Below are 21,481 nucleotides of genomic sequence, written 5' to 3'. Positions count from 1 at the left end.
TATCCACATAATTTTCTTTCCTCATGATGCCATCTATTTTGTGAAGTGCACCAGTCCCTCCTGCAGAAAAGCACCCCCACAACATGATGCTGCCACCCCTGTGCTTCACGGTTGGGATGGTGTTCTTCGCCTTGCAAGCCTCCCCCTTTTTCCTCCAAATATAACAATGGTCATTATGGCCAAACAGTTCTATTTTTGTTTCATCAGACCAGAGAACATTTCTCCAACAAGTACGATCTTTGTCCACATGTGCAGTTGCAAACCGTAGTCTGGCTTTTTTTGTGGCGGTTTCAGAGCAGTGGCTTCTTCCTTGCTGAGCGGCCTTTATAGGACTCGTTTTACTGTGGATAAAGATACTTTTGTACCTGTTTCCTCCAGCATCTTCACATGGTCCTTTGCTGTTGTTCTGTGATTGATTTGCACTTTCCGCACCAAAGTACGTTCATCTCTAGGAGACAGAACGCGTCTCCTTCCTGAGTGGTATGACGGCTGCGTGTTGCGTTTATACTTGCATACTATTGTTTGTACAGATGAACGTGGTAGCTTCAGGCATTTGGAAATTGCTCCCAAGGATGAACCAGACTTGTGGAGGTCTACTATGTTTTTTCTGAGGTCTTGGCTGATTTCTTTTGATTTTCCCATGATGTCAAGCAAAGAGGCACTGAGTTTGAAGGTAGGCCTTGAAATACATCCTCAGGTAAACCTCCAATTGACTCAAATTATGTCAATTAGCCTATCGGAAGCTTCTAAAGCCATGACATCATTTTCTGGAATGTTCCAAGCTGATTAAAGGCACAGTCAACTTAGTGTATGTAAACTTCTGACCCACTGGAATTGTGATACAGTGAATTATAAGTGAAATAATCTGTCTGTCAACAATTGTTGGAAAAATGACTTGTGTCATGCACAAAGTAGATGTCCTAACTGACTTGCCAAAACTATAGTTTGTGAACAAGAAGTTTGTGGAGTGGTTGAAAATCGAGTTTTAATGACTCCAACCTAAGTGTATGTAAACTTATGACTTCAACTGTATATATATTTTTCTCTCTCTTCCTCTCTCTCTCCACATATATGCTTAATACATGACAAAAAAAATATGTGATTTAGATTATTCCATCATATTCGTTTTTAACTCTCAAAATCTTATGCACAAGGCAAATTTCATCTTCTGGGGTTAGACCCCTCATAAATAAGCAGGACTAATTCAAATGAATCATTTTCAAAAGTGTGCTTGTGTGTGTTTGTTTTTGTGTTTGGGGTGATGCACTTAATTATTACTCCAACGGGTCCCTGAAAGGACCTCCCCAACATATATATTGTCCCTGTTCCTTGATCCTACCTCCACTCTGAACACAGCAGAACACAACCTGTGACTGAATGACAGAACGTCCGGATAGGGGATTAACTCTCTCTCTCCTCCCTCCACCACAGCAGCAGCAGTTGCGTGCCAACACGTCAGCAGCAGGTGCGGGTGGGAATGCAGTGGGGCCCCTACCGGCGGAGCTGCGCGAGCTGCTGAAGCACCGTTTGGGGGCCCTAGAGGGCCAGCTTCTGAGGAAGGTGGCCGAGCTGGAGGAAGAGAAGAGCCAGCTGTACAACGAGACGGCTGCCCACCGTCAGCGTACCGAGAGCACCCTCACCTCACTGCTGGAGAGGATCACAGAGCTGGAGAGAAGTAAGGGATATGTTCTCACTGACCCTCCCTCAATCTTACTATTTCTCATCCTCACTCTTTCTCAGTCTCCATCTTTATTTACTCAGGCCAGAGGATCACAGAGCTGGAGAGAAGTAAAGGAAGCTGTAGTTGTCATTCTCACCCTCTGTTTTTCCTCATTCTATCTGGCTCTTTTACTCTTTCTCACTCTACAGCTTTATTTACCCAGGCTAGAGGGGATCACAGAGCTGGAGAGTAGGGGGTTTGTTCCCCCTCACTCCCCTCGTTCCCACCCTCACTCCCTTTCTCCCTCTATTTTTGCAGGTCCCCAAAAACTCACCTCCCCCTGCATCCTCTCTCTGTGGCCTTCTCTTGCTGTTTCTCTTTCTTTGATTCTCACATCCATTATCTCTCTCTCTCTCTCTCTCTCTCTCTCTCTGCCTCTCCTTGCTTATTTTCTCTCTCTGTTGGAGATCAGAAAATAGCTGGAGAGAAATTCAGGAACCTCATCATCCCTGTCGATCCTCCTTTGACTACAGACCCAACCACTCACATTCTGACTGTGACTGCCTCTTCTTCCTTATTTTGGATACTACAACACACATACATTATTTCATTTATTCGGGATCCCCAATAGCTGTTACTATAGCAGAGAGACTTATGCTGAGATTTGGGTGGGGAGGCAGAGACCGTCTAACCATCTGATGTCTGTCATTGATCAGGCTCTCTCCATGCACCCGAGTCTTCTCATTTTGATTCTGCCCCTCTCTCCCTCTAATTCATTATTTTCTTGCATTCTTCTCTGTGTTTCTCTCTCTTTGGCTCTCACTCTCTTCTCACTGCTTCCAAAAAGACAGACTGTCTCTGATTCTCTCTCACTCTCATTGTAACAGATGTGTATACAATATGCTGTCTTACTGACACCTCCTCAATGTTTCAATTAAGACTGAAAACAATACAGGCTGCTATACTTCCACTAACCAGTGCCCATCCACATGTGTATTCATGTTCAATCCTCATCGTAATGTATACCATTTAGCAGCTGCTTTTGTCCAAAGCGACTTACGGTCATGCGTGTATACATTTTACATATGGGTGACACATTTTTTTTACCTAGGCTAATTCATTTCTTAAAAAATGAAGGAGGAGCGAGAGAGACAGAGAGAGAGAAAGAGAGAGCTATATTTCATCATTTTTTTATACTTGCAAATGCAGCTAGCTAGTTTAGCCTACTCAAACACCCGACTCAGAGGGATGCTACAGTATTAGCTAGCTGGATATGACTATCCAACACTGGAACTGTTTTACAATTTTTTTGCGACCCTGGTACACTAGTGTAACTGCTAACCTGCTTACTAACTGTCCACTGTACTGCATGACTGTAGCAGGTTTACTAATGCGTTATTTACATTAGCTATATTGACTCTGACGTTACATTAGCTAATATGGTGACAACGAAGTAGGCTGTGTGCAGTGGTTATGATTTGAATGTTTGGCTTGGAAATATTTTTTCCGCTTGATCACAGACAGATGATGTGTTGTGCATTGAAGTCCACAAGCGAAGGGAAAAGGTGAGAGGAGGAGAGCACGTAGATGTGAGAAGGAATGCAACAAGATGTTTGTATATGGCTATGAAAGTTAACATTCCGCCGAATAAAGCAAACGGAACAAAACGGAGGTAAACATACCTGAATTTGTCCAATAGAAACTCTCGTTTGCAACTGTTGGACTAATGATTACACCCTAGATCAGCTAGATACAGGCAAGATTGTGCAAGGCTGTATTGAATGTGTCACTGTCTGTCCATGTGTCACTGTCTGTCACCTCAAATCTTTCTCTCGACCTGTGTGCACCTACTTACTGTATGTTGTAAACTTTAATTCATAGGCTAGGTTGTAGCAACGTCATGATGGCTGTGTGTAGTACAGGGAAAATTTGAGCATAATTTAGAAGCTTAAATCTATGGATGTTACATTGAACTGGGTGAATGGAATATGAATGACAGCCATCTAATATGCTGTAACATAAATAAGTCCAATTAAAAAAAAGAATTGTCCTCCCTCATCTTAAACGGCACCGACCACCGCTGTCATCATCACCATCACCATCACCAACATCGAACCCTTACAGCCAATTTACGACAGTCCAACATCGAACCCTTACAGCCGGTTCAATAAGAGCCCCCTATATGGGCAGACTCAGACACGGTATTGTATGTGAACAGTGCAGGTCATGACCGATGAAAGTGATGGATACTACCTCTATCTAATCATTATCTAATCATTTTCACATCTCTGTTTGTCTTCAGGTAACAACGCATTTAAGTCCCCAGAGGATTTCAAGGTGTCTCTCCCCCTGCGCACCAATTACCTATACGGACGCATCAAGAAGAGTCTCCCTGAGATGTATGCCTTCACAGTGTGCATGTGGCTGAAGTCCAGCGCCAGCCCTGGTATAGGAACCCCCTTCTCCTACGGGGTGCCAGGACAGGCCAATGAGATCGTGCTCATCGAGTGGGGCAACAACCCCATAGAGCTGTTGGTCAACGACAAAGTAAGTCCATGTCTTTTATTGATTGTCCATGACAAAAACAACTCCTGGGCTATGGCGACGAAAGACTCATTTACTCTAAAGAACTTGGTTACAGTTGAGCATCAATCATTGTGCATTTTCTATTACAAAAACAAACCGTGACGATTGAATAGACACAGAACGATCAAGCCAGCACAGAAAAGGAACTGAAATGGAGTCATGTTGTAGTCCTTCCAGTCTGTTTTCAGGGGTAGATCCAACAGGTTCTTGAACCTGGGTCCAGCGACTATCGACACAACACCATGGCCGTTACACCAAGAGGCCCACACCTCTTGTCGAGGGTCCTAGGTTGGCTTAAGGTCGCTTCAATATTTACATTTAATACTGAGAATCAGACACTTTCCCCCCTTGTTAAGCAATGCTTTTTGAAGGAAGACCATTTCCAATGTGCTCAAAAAGAAGCTTCAATTAATATTTCATCGGTTTCTGTCTTCAAAGGAATACAACCATGGCAATCGTGGTGTTTGAATAAACAACACTGATAGTTATTTTTTCTGTGCGTTACTGCTGGATAACTGAACCTAGGGGCTCAGAGGGAATAGAGTTTGGCTGAAGTGAAGTAGGGTGGGTTTTTTTCGGTTGTGGGGTTGGATTTGGGTTTGTGTTGGGCATCTGGTTTATTGGCAGAGCCAGTTTTCCCCACAGTTCTGGTTTCACCATGCATTATACATGTGTGTATGTCAGACAAACACTAGAAAGGAAGAGAGAGAGAGAGAGAGAGAGAGAGAGAGAGAGAGAGAGAGAAGGGAGGGAGAGATGGGGGAGGGGGGAGCAGGAGCAGAGTATACAGGAAGATAGGCACCAGAGAATAGAGGAACCAAAACAGCACCAGAGAATAGAGGAACCAATACAGCACCAGAGAACAGAGGAACCAATACAGCACCAGAGAATAGAGTAACCAATACAGCACCAGAGAACAGAGGAACCAATACAGCACCAGAGAATAGAGGAACCAATACAGCACCAGAGAATAGAGGAACCAATACAGCACCAGAGAACAGAGGACCCAATACAGCACCAGAGAATAGAGTAACCAATACAGCACCAGAGAATAGAGGAACCAATACAGCACCAGAGAATAGAGGGACCAACACAGCACCAGAGAATATAGGAACCAATACAGCACCAGAGAATAGAGGACCCAATACAGCACCAGAGAACAGAGGACCCAATACAGCACCAGAGAATAGAGGGACCAACACAGCACCAGAGAATAGAGGGACCAACACAGCACCAGAGAATAGAGGGACCAATACAGCACCAGAGAATAGAGGACCCAATACAGCACCAGAGAACAGAGAACCCAATACAGCACCAGATAATAGAGGACCCAATACAACACCAGAGAACAGAGGACCCAATACAGCACCAGAGAATAGAGGAACCAATGCAGCACCAGAGAACAGAGGACCCAATACAGCACCAGAGAATAGAGGAACCAATACAGCACCAGAGAATAGAGGAACCAATACAGCACCAGATAATAGAGGACCCAATACAGCACCAGAGAACAGAGGACCCAATACAGCACCAGAGAATAGAGTAACCAATACAGCACCAGAGAATAGAGGAACCAATACAGCACCAGATAATAGAGGACCCAATACAGCACCAGAGAATAGAGGAACCAATACAGCACCAGAGAACAGAAGAACCAATACAGCACCAGAGAATAGAGGAACCAATACAGCACCAGAGAATAGAGGGACCAAAACAGCACCAGAGAATAGAGGAACCAATACAGCACCAGAGAACAGAGGACCCAATACAGCACCAGAGAATATAGGAACCAATACAGCACCAGAGAACAGAGGAACCAATACAGCACCAGAGAATAGAGGACCCAATACAGCACCAGAGAACAGAGGAACCAATACAGCACCAGAGAACAGAGGACCCAATACAGCACCAGAGAATATAGGAACCAATACAGCACCAGAGAACAGAGGAACCAATACAGCACCAGAGAATAGAGGAACCAATACAGCACCAGAGAATAGAGGAACCAATACAGCACCAGAGAATAGAGGGACCAACACAGCACCAGAGAATAGAGGAACCAATACAGCACCAGAGAATAGAGGAACCAATACAGCACCAGATAATAGAGGAACCAATACAGCACCAGATAATAGAGGACCCAATACAGCACCAGAGAACAGAGGACCCAATACAGCACCAGAGAATAGAGTAACCAATACAGCACCAGAGAATAGAGGAACCAATACAGCACCAGAGAATAGAGGAACCAACACAGCACCAGAGAATAGAGGAACCAATACAGCACCAGAGAATAGAGGAACCAATACAGCACCAGAGAATAGAGGGACCAACACAGCACCAGAGAATAGAGGAACCAATACAGCACCAGAGAACAGAGGACCCAATACAGCACCAGAGAATAGAGTAACCAATACAGCACCAGAGAATAGAGGAACCAATACAGCACCAGATAATAGAGGAACCAATACAGCACCAGAGAATAGAGGGACCAACACAGCACCAGAGAATAGAGGAACCAATACAGCACCAGAGAACAGAGGACCCAATACAGCACCAGAGAACAGAGGAACCAATACAGCACCAGAGAACAGAGGACCCAATACAGCACCAGAGAATATAGGAACCAATACAGCACCAGAGAACAGAGGAACCAATACAGCACCAGAGAATAGAGGAACCAATACAGCACCAGAGAATAGAGGGACCAACACAGCACCAGAGAATAGAGGAACCAATACAGCACCAGAGAACAGAGGAACCAATACAGCACCAGAGAATAGAGGAACCAACACAGCACCAGAGAATAGAGGAACCAATACAGCACCAGATAATATAGGAACCAATACAGCACCAGAGAACAGAGGAACCAATGAAAGTGTTAGTGAGTGTGAGAGAGGAGGAAAGATAGGGTCAGAGAGTGTATGTGTGAGAGAAGATGAAACCATGAATATAACACTAATTTTCATTTCAACATGTTTTAAAACCTAACTAACATGACCCAGGTCTGCATGGTGACAATGTTACACCATGTTCTTTTGTCAATGGTACACCATTCATCTGGTGCAAAGGCTCTAGTGCTCCAAAATGAGATTCATTAAAGATAGAGAGAATATCTTCCCTGGATCAAATCCATTTGACATTCCTGTTGCATCTCATTATTTTGTATTTTGTAAGGAGTGAAAGGATTCGTTCCCTATTATAGAACAGTATCTCTATTTTGGATGTAAATGACATGACTTTACAAGGATCCAGATGCTTTATTTCACTTGTCTTTGAGAAACATACTTCTCTGTGTAGCACAGCTGGAAACCGCTCGAGTTGCATAAAATGGAATATAACTTTGCGGATAAAGTTTGGAAATGCATAATGTAATGTGTATAACATCTAAAGACCTGCATCACTATACTGAGAGGTTTGTCGTTCCTAAAAGGACTTGCTTGGGTATTTTTGGAGCCGTTGTTTTTCCGGAGCCCCCATTCTGCAGAACGAGCATTGATAAAGTCTATTCCGGAGCCCCCATTCTGCAGAACGAGCATTGATAAAGTCTATTCCGGAGCCCCCATTCTGCAGAACGAGCATTGATAAAGTCTATTCCGGAGCCCCCATTCTGCAGAACGAGCATTGATAAAGTCTATTCCGGAGCCCCCATTCTGCAGAACGAGCATTGATAAAGTCTATTCCGGAGCCCCCATTCTGCAGAACGAGCATTGATAAAGTCTATTCCGGAGCCCCCATTCTGCAGAACGAGCATTGATAAAGTCTATTCCGCGGGTCGCATGTTTCTTAAAACCAAGTAAAATCACTGAGTAAAATCACAGAGTAAAATCACAGAGTAAAATCACAGAGTAAAATCACTGAGTAAAATCAGTAAAATCACAAAAAAAAGTGTCTGGACCCCTCTATTTACATCCAAAATACAGATTAGGTAAAACAGTATTGAACCAGTCCTTTAAAGCTTTCCTAATGCCACAATATATCCACAGTGAACTTCTTTTATCAATACTTTCGCAGCAGTTGGCTGCCTATTGGACAAGAGGGAAGTTAAAACATCTTTTGATGTAGTGGTTGGTTTGGGTTTAGTCAATGGGGTGGTTTTATTGAATTTCTTTCTGCACCTGTCAGATCTAAAACGTGATATGCCCTCACACCTTTAAGGATTGCTTGCAGGTGCATTCTAGGAAATGTTGAATAATTGTTCATAGAAAATAAACTCCCTCATCACTTGTTGTTTATTTTTTGCAAATGTTTGGGCCTCACAGCCTTTGTCAGAGCTCTGATTAGAGAATGTTTATTGAGATATTGGTGTGGACTAAAAGACATTCTACAACTGTTTAATCTGCCGGGCCCTATGTAAACAACACTTCCTGTGTTTGTGTCCAGCTCACACGGTCAGGGAGAAACTCCTGGCTCCGGGTATGATATCAGACCCAACGTCCTCAGGTTGACTAAGGCTCAGGGATATTACTAGAGGGCAGTAATTAGGTCCACAGTATCAATGCTCTGTCTGATTGACTTTAGTGTAAATGTGATATGCTGGAACACCTTTGGAGGTCAAGCGTCTAGTTTCTCATGGGAGGGATTAAGAGCAGACAGGAAATTGTTGGCAGTAGCCTCTGCATTTCATGGTCTCTATGGTCTATATGGCTCATATAGAACCTCTATATAAAGCTAATGACTTCCACTGCCATTCTCCCCTATGCTGAACCCTCTGTGGACCATGATGTCATTGTAAAGTCTGGGTAAAGCGCTGATGTTGTAACCTTTCGTAACCTGTGCTATTTCTTTCTGCTCTTGTTTTCGAAGTGCAATCCCATATGACTGCGATTTCTACAGAATATTGTCCCTATGTCACTTTACTGTTTATAAGCTATTTGTAAAGTGCTGGTGTTGTCTTGCTCCATTTGGTCCTGTGTTGTGTGTCTCAGTCAAAGCTTCATTGTGCCATCTGCCCCAGTGATATATAGTACTTGTGCTCTCTTGCCTCTTACGGCAGATTGTACGGTTCAACTTGAGCTCTATTGCCCTATCTGCCCTGGGATATTCTCCCTGATAGTAAAGTCTACAATAAGCTCTTAAGGGGAATCCTATCCTTCACTTGAGTGAATGTTTTTTAAAGTTTCCCATAGACATCCATGCATGACTAAGTGAAAATTGGACTTAAGTGGAAATGAAGATTCACCACACAAAGACTAAAGGCTCAACAGAATAAACACAGGTATTCTCTTTCCCCTTTTGCCAAAGCTGGAAGAGAAAGACAATTCAAATCAATTGTATAGTATGCCTGATAGATGAGACAGATCTATTGCTCTGCTATTGGTTTCCTCTGTGCATCTGTCATTTCCCTCTGCAATTGCAATTTTATCCATGAAAGACACACTACATGCCATGTATCTCTTTCCCCAGTTAGTATTGCCTCTCTAACATTAATTACCCTCCTTGCCCCTCTAACATGAATTACCCTCCTTGCCCCTCTAACATGAATTACCCTCCTTGCCCCTATAACATGAATTACCCTCCTTGCCCCTCTAACATTAATTACCCTCCTTGCCCCTATAACATGAATTACCCTCCTTGCCCCTCTAACATGAATTACCCTCCTTGACCCTATAACATGAATTACCCTCCTTGCCCCTATAACATGAATTACCCTCCTTGCCCCTATAACATGAATTACCCTCCTTGCCCCTCTAACATGAATTACCCTCCTTGCCCCTATAACATGAATTACCCTCCTTGCCCCTATAACATGAATTACCCTCCTTGCCCCTATAACATGAATTACCCTCCTTGCCCCTATAACATGAATTACCCTCCTTGCCCCTATAACATGAATTACCCTCCTTGCCCCTCTAACATGAATTACCCTCCTTGCCCCTCTAACATGAATTACCCTCCTTGCCCTATAAGTATTCTACATTTACATTTGAGTCACTTAGCAGACACTCTTATCCAGAGCGGCTTACAATTAAAAGTGAATCCCATCTAACACTGTACTGCCCATCTCACCCTTCTTACCCAGGTGGCCCAATTGCCCCTGTCGGTGAGCGATGGCCGCTGGCACCACATATGCATCACCTGGACGACGCGGGACGGCTTCTGGGAGGCGTACCAGGACGGGGAGAGGCTGGGCACCGGGGAGAACTTGGCCCCCTGGCATCCAATTAAACCTGGAGGGGTGATCATCCTGGGACAGGAACAGGTGAGGCTCAGCCAGGCTCTGATCTACTCCCACTGGAGAGGGAGAGTGGGAGGGTGTGTGTGTTCCCCCTGGAGAGGGAGAGATGAACAGGGGAGAAGGGGGAGGCAAGGCTCTTGTCACGCTATCAACACTCCTTTACCATTACCTCACCTCTCTGCCTGCCTTAACCAGTGACAGCGCACCCTTGGGAGCATTGTTAGTGTGACACTCCAACAGATATCTCCATGACAGCACCTTACTATCTCTACAGCCATGTAGTACAGAACACTGACGCTATTAAGATAGTTCCCATAGGAACCCATTAATGTAACACTACGTAGCTGTTGGGTCACATTGGGTGGACTACTTTGTTCAACACGTGTGGTGCTAGTCTATGTGGAAAGCTACAGTGCATGTAGTGTGTCTTTCATGGATAAAATTGCAATTGCAGAGGGAAATGACAGACGCACAGAGGAAACAGAGCAATAGATCTGTCTCATCTATCAGGTGTACTATACAATTGATTTGAATTGTCTTTCTCTTCCAGCTTTGGCAAAATTGTTGATATCTTTGAATTCTTGTTGAAGGCAGAAACGATGAATCACCCAGGCTATGACGTTTCTGTATACTGATGGGATTTTAAACACAGTCCCTCTCCCTCTACAGGACATGGTGGGGGGTCGTTTCGACGCCACCCAGGCCTTCGTTGGCGAGCTGAGCCAGTTCAACATGTGGGACCGGGTCCTCCGTCCTGTGGACATCATGGGAATGGCCAACTGCTCCTCCTACATGCCCGGGAACATTGTTCCCTGGATCGACACCAACGTCGAAGTCATGGGAGGAGCATCCAAGGCGGCGTTGGAGATCTGCGAGGACCGTATGTTCGAACCGTAAAGGAGTTGGATGTGTAACGTTGTTATGACACTGGGTTCCGAAGGTTCCGGAGGCTTGAGAGGTGGTTCTGGTTCCGCGCTCTCTGTGCTGCTTCAGAAACACCCCTCAAGGAGCAAAAAGGGCTCAACGGGTATTGCCTTTGTTTACAGACCTAGATCTAGTAAATGGGTCAACTTCTTGTTTTCCCAATGTGTTTTGCTGTGATTTTCCATGCTTTACTACATGGCTCACAAGTTCATGCCCATTCCAACGGGATTCTAACTAGAGGATTTTTACAGAGAACCCACTTGAGACTGAGGACTCTATACTCTGTATTCTGTCTTTTACTCCTTTAGCTAGAGATCCTTTTGACTGAGTCATGTTTGAACACAGCTCCTCTCTAAGGCATTTCAAACTGATAATCGAGCACTGTACTGTACTCAGTGAATGTGAGCTAATATATAACCCATAGAAGCTTTTATTGTGTTGTGTGGACAGCTATTTCTGAGTTGCATGGCAAACTTCTCCGGTACGTTATGTGAGCTTGTGTTCCTTTGCAGTAAAAAGAAGCCCCATGTTCCAGGGAGGGATATTGATGAGTATTGATGAGTATAGAATATTAAGGCAACAGTGGAATAGACCATTGACTTCATGTGGAGTCATTTTAAACGTGTGCATGTGTTTTGACTTGTCACTGGGAGTATTGAGTGCCAAAGTTAATGCATGCGTACTGTATGTGTGTATATGTGTGTGCATATGTACATGCACAGGTGGGTGTGTTTACTGTAATAGCAGTTTGTGTGTGTGTGGGTGTGTGCACGCTCTCGTTGTGTAAAAGGCCCTAGAGATTAGTGACGAGGACATTCACATTCTTGTAAATCTATTCTAATACCTCTCCTCCCCTTGAGCAGCTGCCATCCCAAGCAGCTTTGTGCAGCGGCCGGCCCAGGCAGGTTAAAAGCAAAGTCGGAAAGCTGCCGAGGACTGGCGGGAAGCCGGGAATTCAGCGCTCTGTGTGCCACACTGGGGGAGCGTGGGTTGGAATGGGAAGCCAGGGACTGGATGACCTTCAAGGAAGGATTTTATCCATAATCTGTGATAGTAAATATCATGTTTGTCAAATTAATGAGAAGATGAATGTGAGCTATTTTACTATCCCGTTGCATTGTATAATATAGAAAAATGCCTATATAAGCCAGAGAGACGCTATGAAAATGAAGACTGTGAAACTAAAGATGAGGAGAGATCTGAATGTTTCTGGTTGGAACAAGACAAAAAGCACTGGAACACTTTGCTATGTTTCCGTTTGTAGAAAATGTCTTTAATTTCCTTAGAGATAAGGAAAAAGAACCACGTTCTGAATGAATGTTGTGCTTCATTCCAGTCCATTTAAAGGACAGTGATTTGAAATATGGTGCAGTAGATACATGTGTGTCCAGTTTGCTTCTTCAACACTGTTCACACTTGTTTTGCTGCAACACAAAACCACAATGCCTGTCAATTCAACCCTTATCTGGTTATGGAGAATGCAGAGGACTAACCTGATGTTAGGAAACAAATGGACGTTGGTCTCTTCCTTTGGGACATCTTGGAAAGATATATGTTCGTAAAAACAGAACAGTGGGATTCAGAACATTTCTGATGGCCTTTGAGAAGGATATAATGCAGTAATGTTTTAAAGGGGTACACACCTATCATTTTAGAACATTTAAAAGTTACTCTACATATGAATGTCCTTTTATGTGTTATATAAATGTCGGTTTTTATTTCTGTAGAGAAGATTTAATTTCTTGTATTTTATTATCATTTCTGCTCATGAGTTAATGTGGTTCCCTGCACTGAGTCACTATTTCATTCAGAGTGTTAGTGGAAGAAGGACTTTCTTTTAAAATGTTCAATGGCCTTTTCTTCAGCAGTGAAATGTGCTTTTTGTTTGCGGATGATTCAAACCATGAAGCTGTAATCCTTTATGGGGAAACAGCCACGTCCGTTTGGGATGTTACAACCACAGAGAAGTTACTGAAAACAACACTGTTTTTCACCTCGGACATCATTGCACTAACTTTTTTTTTTTTTACAACGTCTATCTTTCAGTTCAGCAAATATCATTTGTATTTTTTTCCTACAGTGCAACCTTGGAATTGTGAAAAGAGAAATGAGAAACAGAAAGGATTCAACTGTTGTTTTAACCTCATCTTCATCTATCCTTTATGTTCTGTGTCTCCATGCAGTGTGGTTGGATGTCCTCTTGCACCTAATAAAATATTCAAAATCCAAATCCGAACAATTGCCTGAAAATCGTGACATCAGAAATAGTTCAAGTGTTGAATAGAATCATGGGTCAGCTGCGGAGTGCAGTGGAGGCTGGTGCAGGGAGAAAGGGGAGAATGGATCTCCCTTATACTATTGAAAGACATTAAAGATAATGCAACATATTTAAAAACCCTCCTTGTAATCAAACCATACTAAATACTCACGTGTCGGCTATTTCACTGTAGTAGGAATATATATAGTCCCTTGTGAATACCTCTGTCCTGTTAAGATTACTTAGGGTCAGTGGCTACTCAAACTGCCTTCTATCAATACAGATTAATCATAACCAAACACATATTTCATTTTATTTAACTAGGCAAGTCAGTTAAGAACAAATTCTTATTTTCAATGACATCCTAGGAACAGTGGGTTAACTGCCTGTTCAGGTGCAGAACGACAGATTTGTACCTTGTCAGCTCGGGGGTTTGAACTTGCAACCTTTCGGTTACTAGTCCAACGCTAGTCCAACGCTCTAAACACTAGGCTACCCTGCCGTCTCTCTTTCATAAGGCTTGTAAACTGCCAGAATGCGATTGTATATTTTGTAACACCGGTCTTATTTGTCACGCTTGTCGACTACAGACACACAAAGTCAGGAGAGGTGTCATGTTGTGTGCAATGATTCTGAACCCAGAGGATATGAATGGATGTTCTCTCTCTCTCTCTCTCTCTCTATCCCCCCCCCCCCCTCTCTCTCTCTCTCTCTCTCTCTCTCTCCATCCATCCGTCCATCCATCCCTGGAATGTTATCAACAGCGGAGAAATCCTCTGGCTGGCAGCCTTCCAGGTGGAAATGAAAAATCGGCCTCAGTGGATTATGGGAAGCTGCAGCGGTAATGTAGGGCACGTTGTGTTGCGTTCGAGAGCTCTCCTCTCTCCGTGTTCTCTGCTTGAGCTGTCACGGTTGGCACTATTGCTTAATTCATGTGTTGCCGTGGCACCCCAGGGGGTCACATTGTGAATGCATTGTAAATCAAGCCCAATTACTGACTGTAAACAAGAGGATGGAAATAGTCGTTCAGTAAACTGTAGCTTTTGACAAAGGCTGGGGAGATGGAGGGAGAGCACACTGCTTCAGAATTAAGGTGGATAATTCTACTCTAAACTTAGATTTCCAATATGGTCTCATAAGAATGTGTCAAAATAATGACGTTTTACTATTGTAGGTAGCAATATGTCATATACGGTGACATATTACCTGTCTACTATATGACTGGCCGGCCAGTGGCAAAAGAGCTAATTTTCCATCTCAAAAGATTCTTTCCAGGTTTATTCCTTCTTTCCCAACTGTTGCTAGAGGCATACTCTACTGGTGTGTTTAAAACTGGGTTTTGTGACATTCTGTGACAAACGACAGCACTACCTACACAAACCTACACAAATGTAATTCAGATTGGCATGTAGCTAATACATCTCACAAGTGTAGAGGGAGATATATACATCTTTGTACCCAACAGTGAAATGATTCATCTGGATCTTTGAGAGAGTGGGGAGGTGCTACTGCTATTATTGCATTTAAACACTATGCATCAGCTACTGACTCTTTCCCACATAGGAATAGACTTAGGGAGTTTCAGCACAAGTCACGATAGTACAGTATTAAAGGAAGGAATTGCAAGTAATCTAATTAAATTAGTGCTAGCGTAGATGCAGATGCAATGACACCTACTTCAGGCTAAAAGTGCATCACTTGAAAGGGTTTAACTCAATGTTATTACCCAGTAGGCCAGTTGCCCCACTCCACTTCCCAGCACAATGGATAGAGCGTAGGCTACGTATATTGCTCTGCGGTTGACATCGGCACCCGAGGCTCACAATTATTTGGTAGATAGTTTATTAAAGCTTTGTATTCTGCTCCTACACACTCACATACAACACACACTCACACAGACACAGAGTCACACACACACCCATGATGTTGGCTGTTCGCGCTATGCATTTTCAACGTAGCCCAAGGTTGTGTTGGAGTGTGTGAAGCTGGGTGCATCCAAGTCTAAACCCTGTAATTAAAGCCAACCGGTGTCGGGCATATTTGATCATTGGTGGTAACGCATCCCATCACTGCTAAGTGAAGAATGGAGAATTAAAGGGCTCAATTAAAGAATTAAAGAGCTCTCAGACGGTCCTCTCAGGAGACGAAGAGACGCGGACTAGACGAGACCCAGCGCTGTGCTTCGTGACCGGGAGATAAAACTTCATTTCAGACCACAGAGAAGCTCCTTTGGCCCTGGTGATTATTAGTCTGCAGGATAAAGGCATTGAACAGCAGCAGGATCTGACTATACAGCTGGGTTTGGGTGTGTGCTGCCTGCTGCCGTTTTTTAGGGTACTTGGATCTCTCCGACTATTAGGCAGAACAACACACCCTCTTTGGCCTCAAAAGCTCTCATGAAATGAGGATTCATAAAGAACTCTTCAGATTTTGGCCCTGGTCTTCTCTCCATCTGGCTGCCATTTTGTTTTTTAATGAGCCTATTTTCTAAGCCCCTCCTTCTCTTTTATCTGAGCTGTTCATATTTTGTTAGTTTGTGTTCAAAAGAAAAAAGGGAAGCAGAAGGCATGAAACCAGAAATACATCAACGTTACTCTTTAAAACACATGAATGTGCCTCAACATTGTAATTCAAAAGATAGTACTGTGTAATGGCGGGTAATGAACGGTTTAACTTGTGTAGATGTCTCAATTTAGATTTTTTCCCCACTAATAACACATTGTAACAGTGACATACTGTATAAATAGCATGTCAGCTTGGGTGACATATAAGTAACTACAACAGTTAAATGTCATCATTTTGAACATTTATAATGAGAACATGTTGGACACTTACTTACTGATAAGTTTAGAGGTAATGCACATTCATCAACACTTCATAAATGTGTCAGCTGTAGCCCAAGCCAACAATACAGACACAGCCCAACAATGAACATGTTGTGGCCTCATTGGAAGGTTGTATTTGTATTTCAGCCATTTCAAAACGCTGACATTTTAATCACTAACCATTGGTCCATATGTTATCGGAAATAGAATTTCTTGATATTTGATTGGATTTTGATACTGCACCACTTTGATCATAATTACCTGGAACAAAGACAGACATGAAGTGCACACAAATCTAATTCACATGTCATTTACATATTTCTGTAACATCTTGATAACATATTTTAGTGTCTGTGTGTCTTTTGTAGTGTATCTAGTTTGTATTTATATGTTTATGTATTTGCTGGGGGAAACAAATGTCCCCTTTGGGAGATAAATAAAGTGCGATCTTATCTTAGATAGCACCTCTCAAAAACGTCCCTGTGTTGTCTGACCACAACCACGCAACCAATATTATAGGCAATACTCAAATTTGTGACATTTATTTTTTTACGCTGCCGTTGCAACAAATATCAATACATGTTTTGTTGCATTATGATGTAATGTAATGTAACAGCCAAGGGTCACCGCACTGAGGCAATCAACTCAAAGTCAACAAATGTTCATCTGGAGATATAAGACTATACAGTGTCGTGTCTTTGGCTATGCCGGATTAAGTGATATGACATGCTATTCTATAAAATCCTTTCTCCGTAATTAATATTACCTGATTGAGCTAATCATGTAATTGTAATTAACTAGAGAGTCGGGGCACCACAAAATAATATTTATAGAGCTGTTATCTTCCGAATAAACTCTTAAAGACCTAGTAATATTTTACATCAATAGCAGTCAATATTAATCGTCACCTTAATTCAGTCTCATCTGAAAGTTGTAAATTCTTGGTTATCTTCACGAACCCTGGCTAACAAGTTGAGTCAGCAATACAAAATTGTGTTTTATTATTTATTTACTAAACACCTAACTAATCACACAGAATTACATATACAAAGAATGAATCATACCTTGAATACAAATTACGTCATAAAGGAAAATGTCCCTAGAGGGCGGAAAAGATATGACAGCTGGTTACACAAAGGAAAAGGGGCTGGGTTTGAGTGAAAGAGCGGGAAGACTGAGGGACAAAGAGAGAAGCTGTGCTATCGTAAATACAGTATCTTATGCATTGTAAATTACCGCCCATTTGGAAAAGGAAATTGCAATAAATATTTACTCTGAGCTGCGCTTCGGTAGGTTGATGGTAGATGGAAGGCCGTGTTGCCAAACCGAGTCCTTTGAAGAATGTCTCTGGTGGTCAATTGCACATGTTGTAGTAACGTTGTTGTGTGGTAGATGGGATACTCTGTCTGTTCTTTCCTAGCCCGCGTTTGCAGCTGCTGTTGCTAACTCAACGGCTAGGAGGTATCACTTCTGTAGTGAATAAGAGTTCAAAGTTCATACCATTCGCAACCAAAGTTCACGCTGAGGTTGGCTTAGTTCTGTAGTTTACATGTTAGTCCTTTTAACGCAGAGGCTGCAGACCTCACGTACTTGGAACAGGAGGTTACATTTTCGTCAAGGCTTTATATAGTGGAGTGAGAAGGGTGTGTCTGAAAAGTTTTATAACCCATGTCTCTTCACAGGAGCGTGCCACTGATTGAGCAGAGTCCTAACCTTATGAAAACCCAAATCTCTCAATTACATTTCATCTCTTCACCAATAATTTTATATTCACACATTTAAATTGAACAACAATTCCATGTGAATCCGATAACTCTGATGTGTAGACTTTCCACTGTAGAGTTTATGTCATCCTATCATTGAGGAGAATGTCTCAGATGACAACCTAACTGACATCATATTCATTAAATGCCACCGCATATGTTCAATTTGTCGGATTACCAGAATATAGTTCATTTCCCCCCACCTTCTGATGTTCCCAGAATCTCTATGTTAACCAAGGGGTTTTCAAATTTCACATCAGTAGGGTAGAGAGAGGAAAAAGGGGGGGAAGATGTTTTTATGACTGTCATAAACCTACCCCCAGGCCAACATCATGACAGTTTAATACAGTACATTAGTGATGGAGAAGCGTAGTGTGATCCTCTAGCTCTCTGTGGAAACTATTGGATTTACAGTACATCTGCCTTGGAGCCCGAGGAGACTACATCTGCCTAGTAGGCTGAGGATCCCACATCTGCCTAGTAGGCCGAGGACACTACATCTGCCTGTTGGGCCGAAGATACTACATCCCCCTGGGAGGCTGAGGATACTACATCCCCCTGGGAGGATGAGGATACTACATCCTCCTGGGAGGATTAGGATACTACATCCCCCTGGGAGGATGAGGATACTACATCCCCCTGGGAGGCTGTGGGTACTACATCCCCCTGGAAGGCTGAGGATACCATATCCCCCTGGAAGGCTGAGGATACTACATCCCCCTGGGAGGATGAGGATACTGCATCCAATGGGAGGCCGAGGATGCTACATCCCCCTGGAAGGCTGAGGATACTACATCCCCTTGGGAGGATGAGGATACTGCATCCCCCTGGGAGGCTGAGGATGCTACATCCCCCTGGAAGGCTGAGGATGCTACATCCCCCTGGGAGGCTGAGGATACTACATCTGCCTGGTAGGCTACGGATAAGGGCATTAACTAGATCACTGGATCTATATCACTAAATACTGGACTGTTCTGTACACCCATTTTACTCACACACCCACCGTGCTTATTGCCCAGAGCCTGGAGGAGATTACCAATACACTGCCCTGGGGTCAACTTGGGATACACCTTCTATACACACACACACACACACACACACACACACTTGCCGTAGGACGGTTAAGCCCTCTCTCTGCTGTGACATTTACAGATCATCTGACTTTCATCAGGAAACAGATCTGCCCCCGACCGTGAAGCCATTTAAGTGTTTATTTATAGAGCCTGCTCAACTGTTTATGAATGTGAATTTCCTGAGCTCCCTAGTCGGTCAGAGCCCTGGACCCATCTCACTCAGTATCAAGCCGTAAATTAGAGTTTTCCCCCGAGCAAAAGACCAGGATGAAGCTTATAGAAGGGGTGGGTGATGGATAGACATGGTCATAGAGATTCTATAATATATACAATTAAGGGTTTTTCTTTATTTGTACTATTTTCTACAATGTAGAATAATAATGATGACATCAAAACTATGAAATTACACATATGGAATCATATAGTAACCAAAAAAGTGTTAAACAAATCTAAATATATTTTATATTTGAGATTTTTCAAAGTAGCCACCTGCTAAGAGCCTACTTAAAGGAGGGAGGTGCAGGAATCAGGAGCAGGAGAACAAGGAAGTCCCAGTGGCACAATCGTTTATTTAAGAAGTCCAAACCCAGCAACAACATGGGGGAGAATACGCCCAAACGAGGTCGCCACCCACAGGAAAATAAATGATACACACGGAGGAGAAACCTCTACTCCTAAACACATACCAACCGGTACAAACTGCCGTGTAGAAGAAAACCCTGTGGTGCAGACATGTACAAACTGCCGTGTAGAAGAAAACCCTGTGGTGCAGACATGTACAAACTGCCGTGTAGAAGAAAACCCTGTGGTACAGACATGTACAAACTGCCATGTAGAAGAAAACCCCGTGGTGCAGACATGTACAAACTGCCGTGTAGAAGAAAACCCTGTGGTGCAGACATGTACAAACTGCCGTGTAGAAGAAAACCCTGTGGTGCAGACATGTACAAACTGCCGTGTAGAAGAAAACCCTGTGGTGCAGACATGTACAAACTGCTGTGTAGAAGAAAACCCTGTGGTGCAGACATGTACAAACTGCCGTGTAGAAGAAAACCCTGTGGTGCAGACATGTACAAACTGCCGTGTAGAAGAAAACCCTGTGGTGCAGACATGTACAAACTGCCGTGTAGAAGAAAACCCTGTGGTGCAGACATGTACAAACTGCCGTGTAGAAGAAAACCCTGTGGTGCAGACATGTACAAACTGCCGTGTAGAAGAAAACCCTGTGGTGCAGACATGTACAAACTGCCGTGTAGAAGAAAACCCTGTGGTGCAGACATGTACAAACTGCCGTGTAGAAGAAAACCCTGTGGTGCAGACATGCACCCTAATAAAGATACCACAGCAAACAATCCCACACACAGACTAGCAGGCAGTGGAGGTAAATAACCCCCCCGAAATCAACTAATAGGAACAATACAGACAGACACAAACGAAAAGGAAAAATGGATTGGTGGCAGCTAGTAGGCCTGCGACGACGACCGCCGAGCACCGCCCGGACAGGGAGAGGAGTCACCTTTGGTGGAAGTCGTGACACCACCCTTTGCCTTGATGACAGCTTTGCACACTCTTGGCATTCTCTCAACCACAATGTAGAAAATAGTAAAAATAAAGAAAATCCCTGGAATGAGTAGATGTGTCTAAACTTTTGACTGGTACTGTATATACTGTAAAATATAAGGTTTTCTTTGATTCTGTAGGAGTGGTTAGTTTGGGTCAGAAAAATAATTACTCATGATGACCACGTCATTTCTGGTTGGAAAGAAAGGCCTCAACTACTATTATAACCATATACATAAAAACCATGTATGATATCATTGGTGATACCTGGGAATAATATATGATAAAATACAGAGCATTTGATCCTTGTGACGTGACATCACTGCAGGTTTTCATCGCAGGTTGGCATTTATTGAGATGACTCATGTACTAGAGGCAGCTCATTAGGGTTAGCAGGCAATGCTAACTCTAATGCCTGTTACTAACCTTAAATTTAGAACAAAAAGCTAATTTTAGTTTAAATAATTATTTACGACATAGCCAATTTTAACTTTGCGGCTGGTCCATCTAACAGAAACTGCTCAGTCAGCTCTGTCTCCAGGACATGCTTCCATCCCACTAAATGTCAACCTGCGTTTTCATCAAGGTGAGATGAGATTGTTTTAATGCACGGTAGTGCGCGGATGGATGGCAGAGAGCCAGAGACACACAGGTA

At 43.2% G+C, this 21,481-nt stretch overlaps 1 protein-coding gene across 1 annotated transcript in view; it reads left to right on the top strand.

Moving 5' to 3' along the window:
* LOC110538789 (neuronal pentraxin-2) overlaps window positions 1-13,578 on the top strand; it is a 20,844-nt gene extending 7,266 nt beyond the window's left edge. Inside the window, exons 2-5 of the mRNA XM_036941581.2 lie at window positions 1,432-1,675; window positions 3,963-4,207; window positions 10,269-10,448; window positions 11,094-13,578. Of these exons, the coding sequence (XP_036797476.1) occupies window positions 1,432-1,675; window positions 3,963-4,207; window positions 10,269-10,448; window positions 11,094-11,321 (897 nt within the window). The 3' untranslated portion in view covers window positions 11,322-13,578. The remainder of the gene's footprint in view (window positions 1-1,431; window positions 1,676-3,962; window positions 4,208-10,268; window positions 10,449-11,093) is intronic.
* Window positions 13,579-21,481: the final 7,903 nt, after the last annotated feature.

This window comes from Oncorhynchus mykiss, chromosome 13 (assembly GCF_057628025.1).
Source record: "Oncorhynchus mykiss isolate SJ-2025 chromosome 13, ASM5762802v1, whole genome shotgun sequence".
NCBI lineage: Eukaryota > Metazoa > Chordata > Actinopteri > Salmoniformes > Salmonidae > Oncorhynchus > Oncorhynchus mykiss.
The sequence above is the reverse complement of the archived record's forward strand: the minus strand, read 5'-3'. Positions and strand labels throughout refer to the sequence as shown.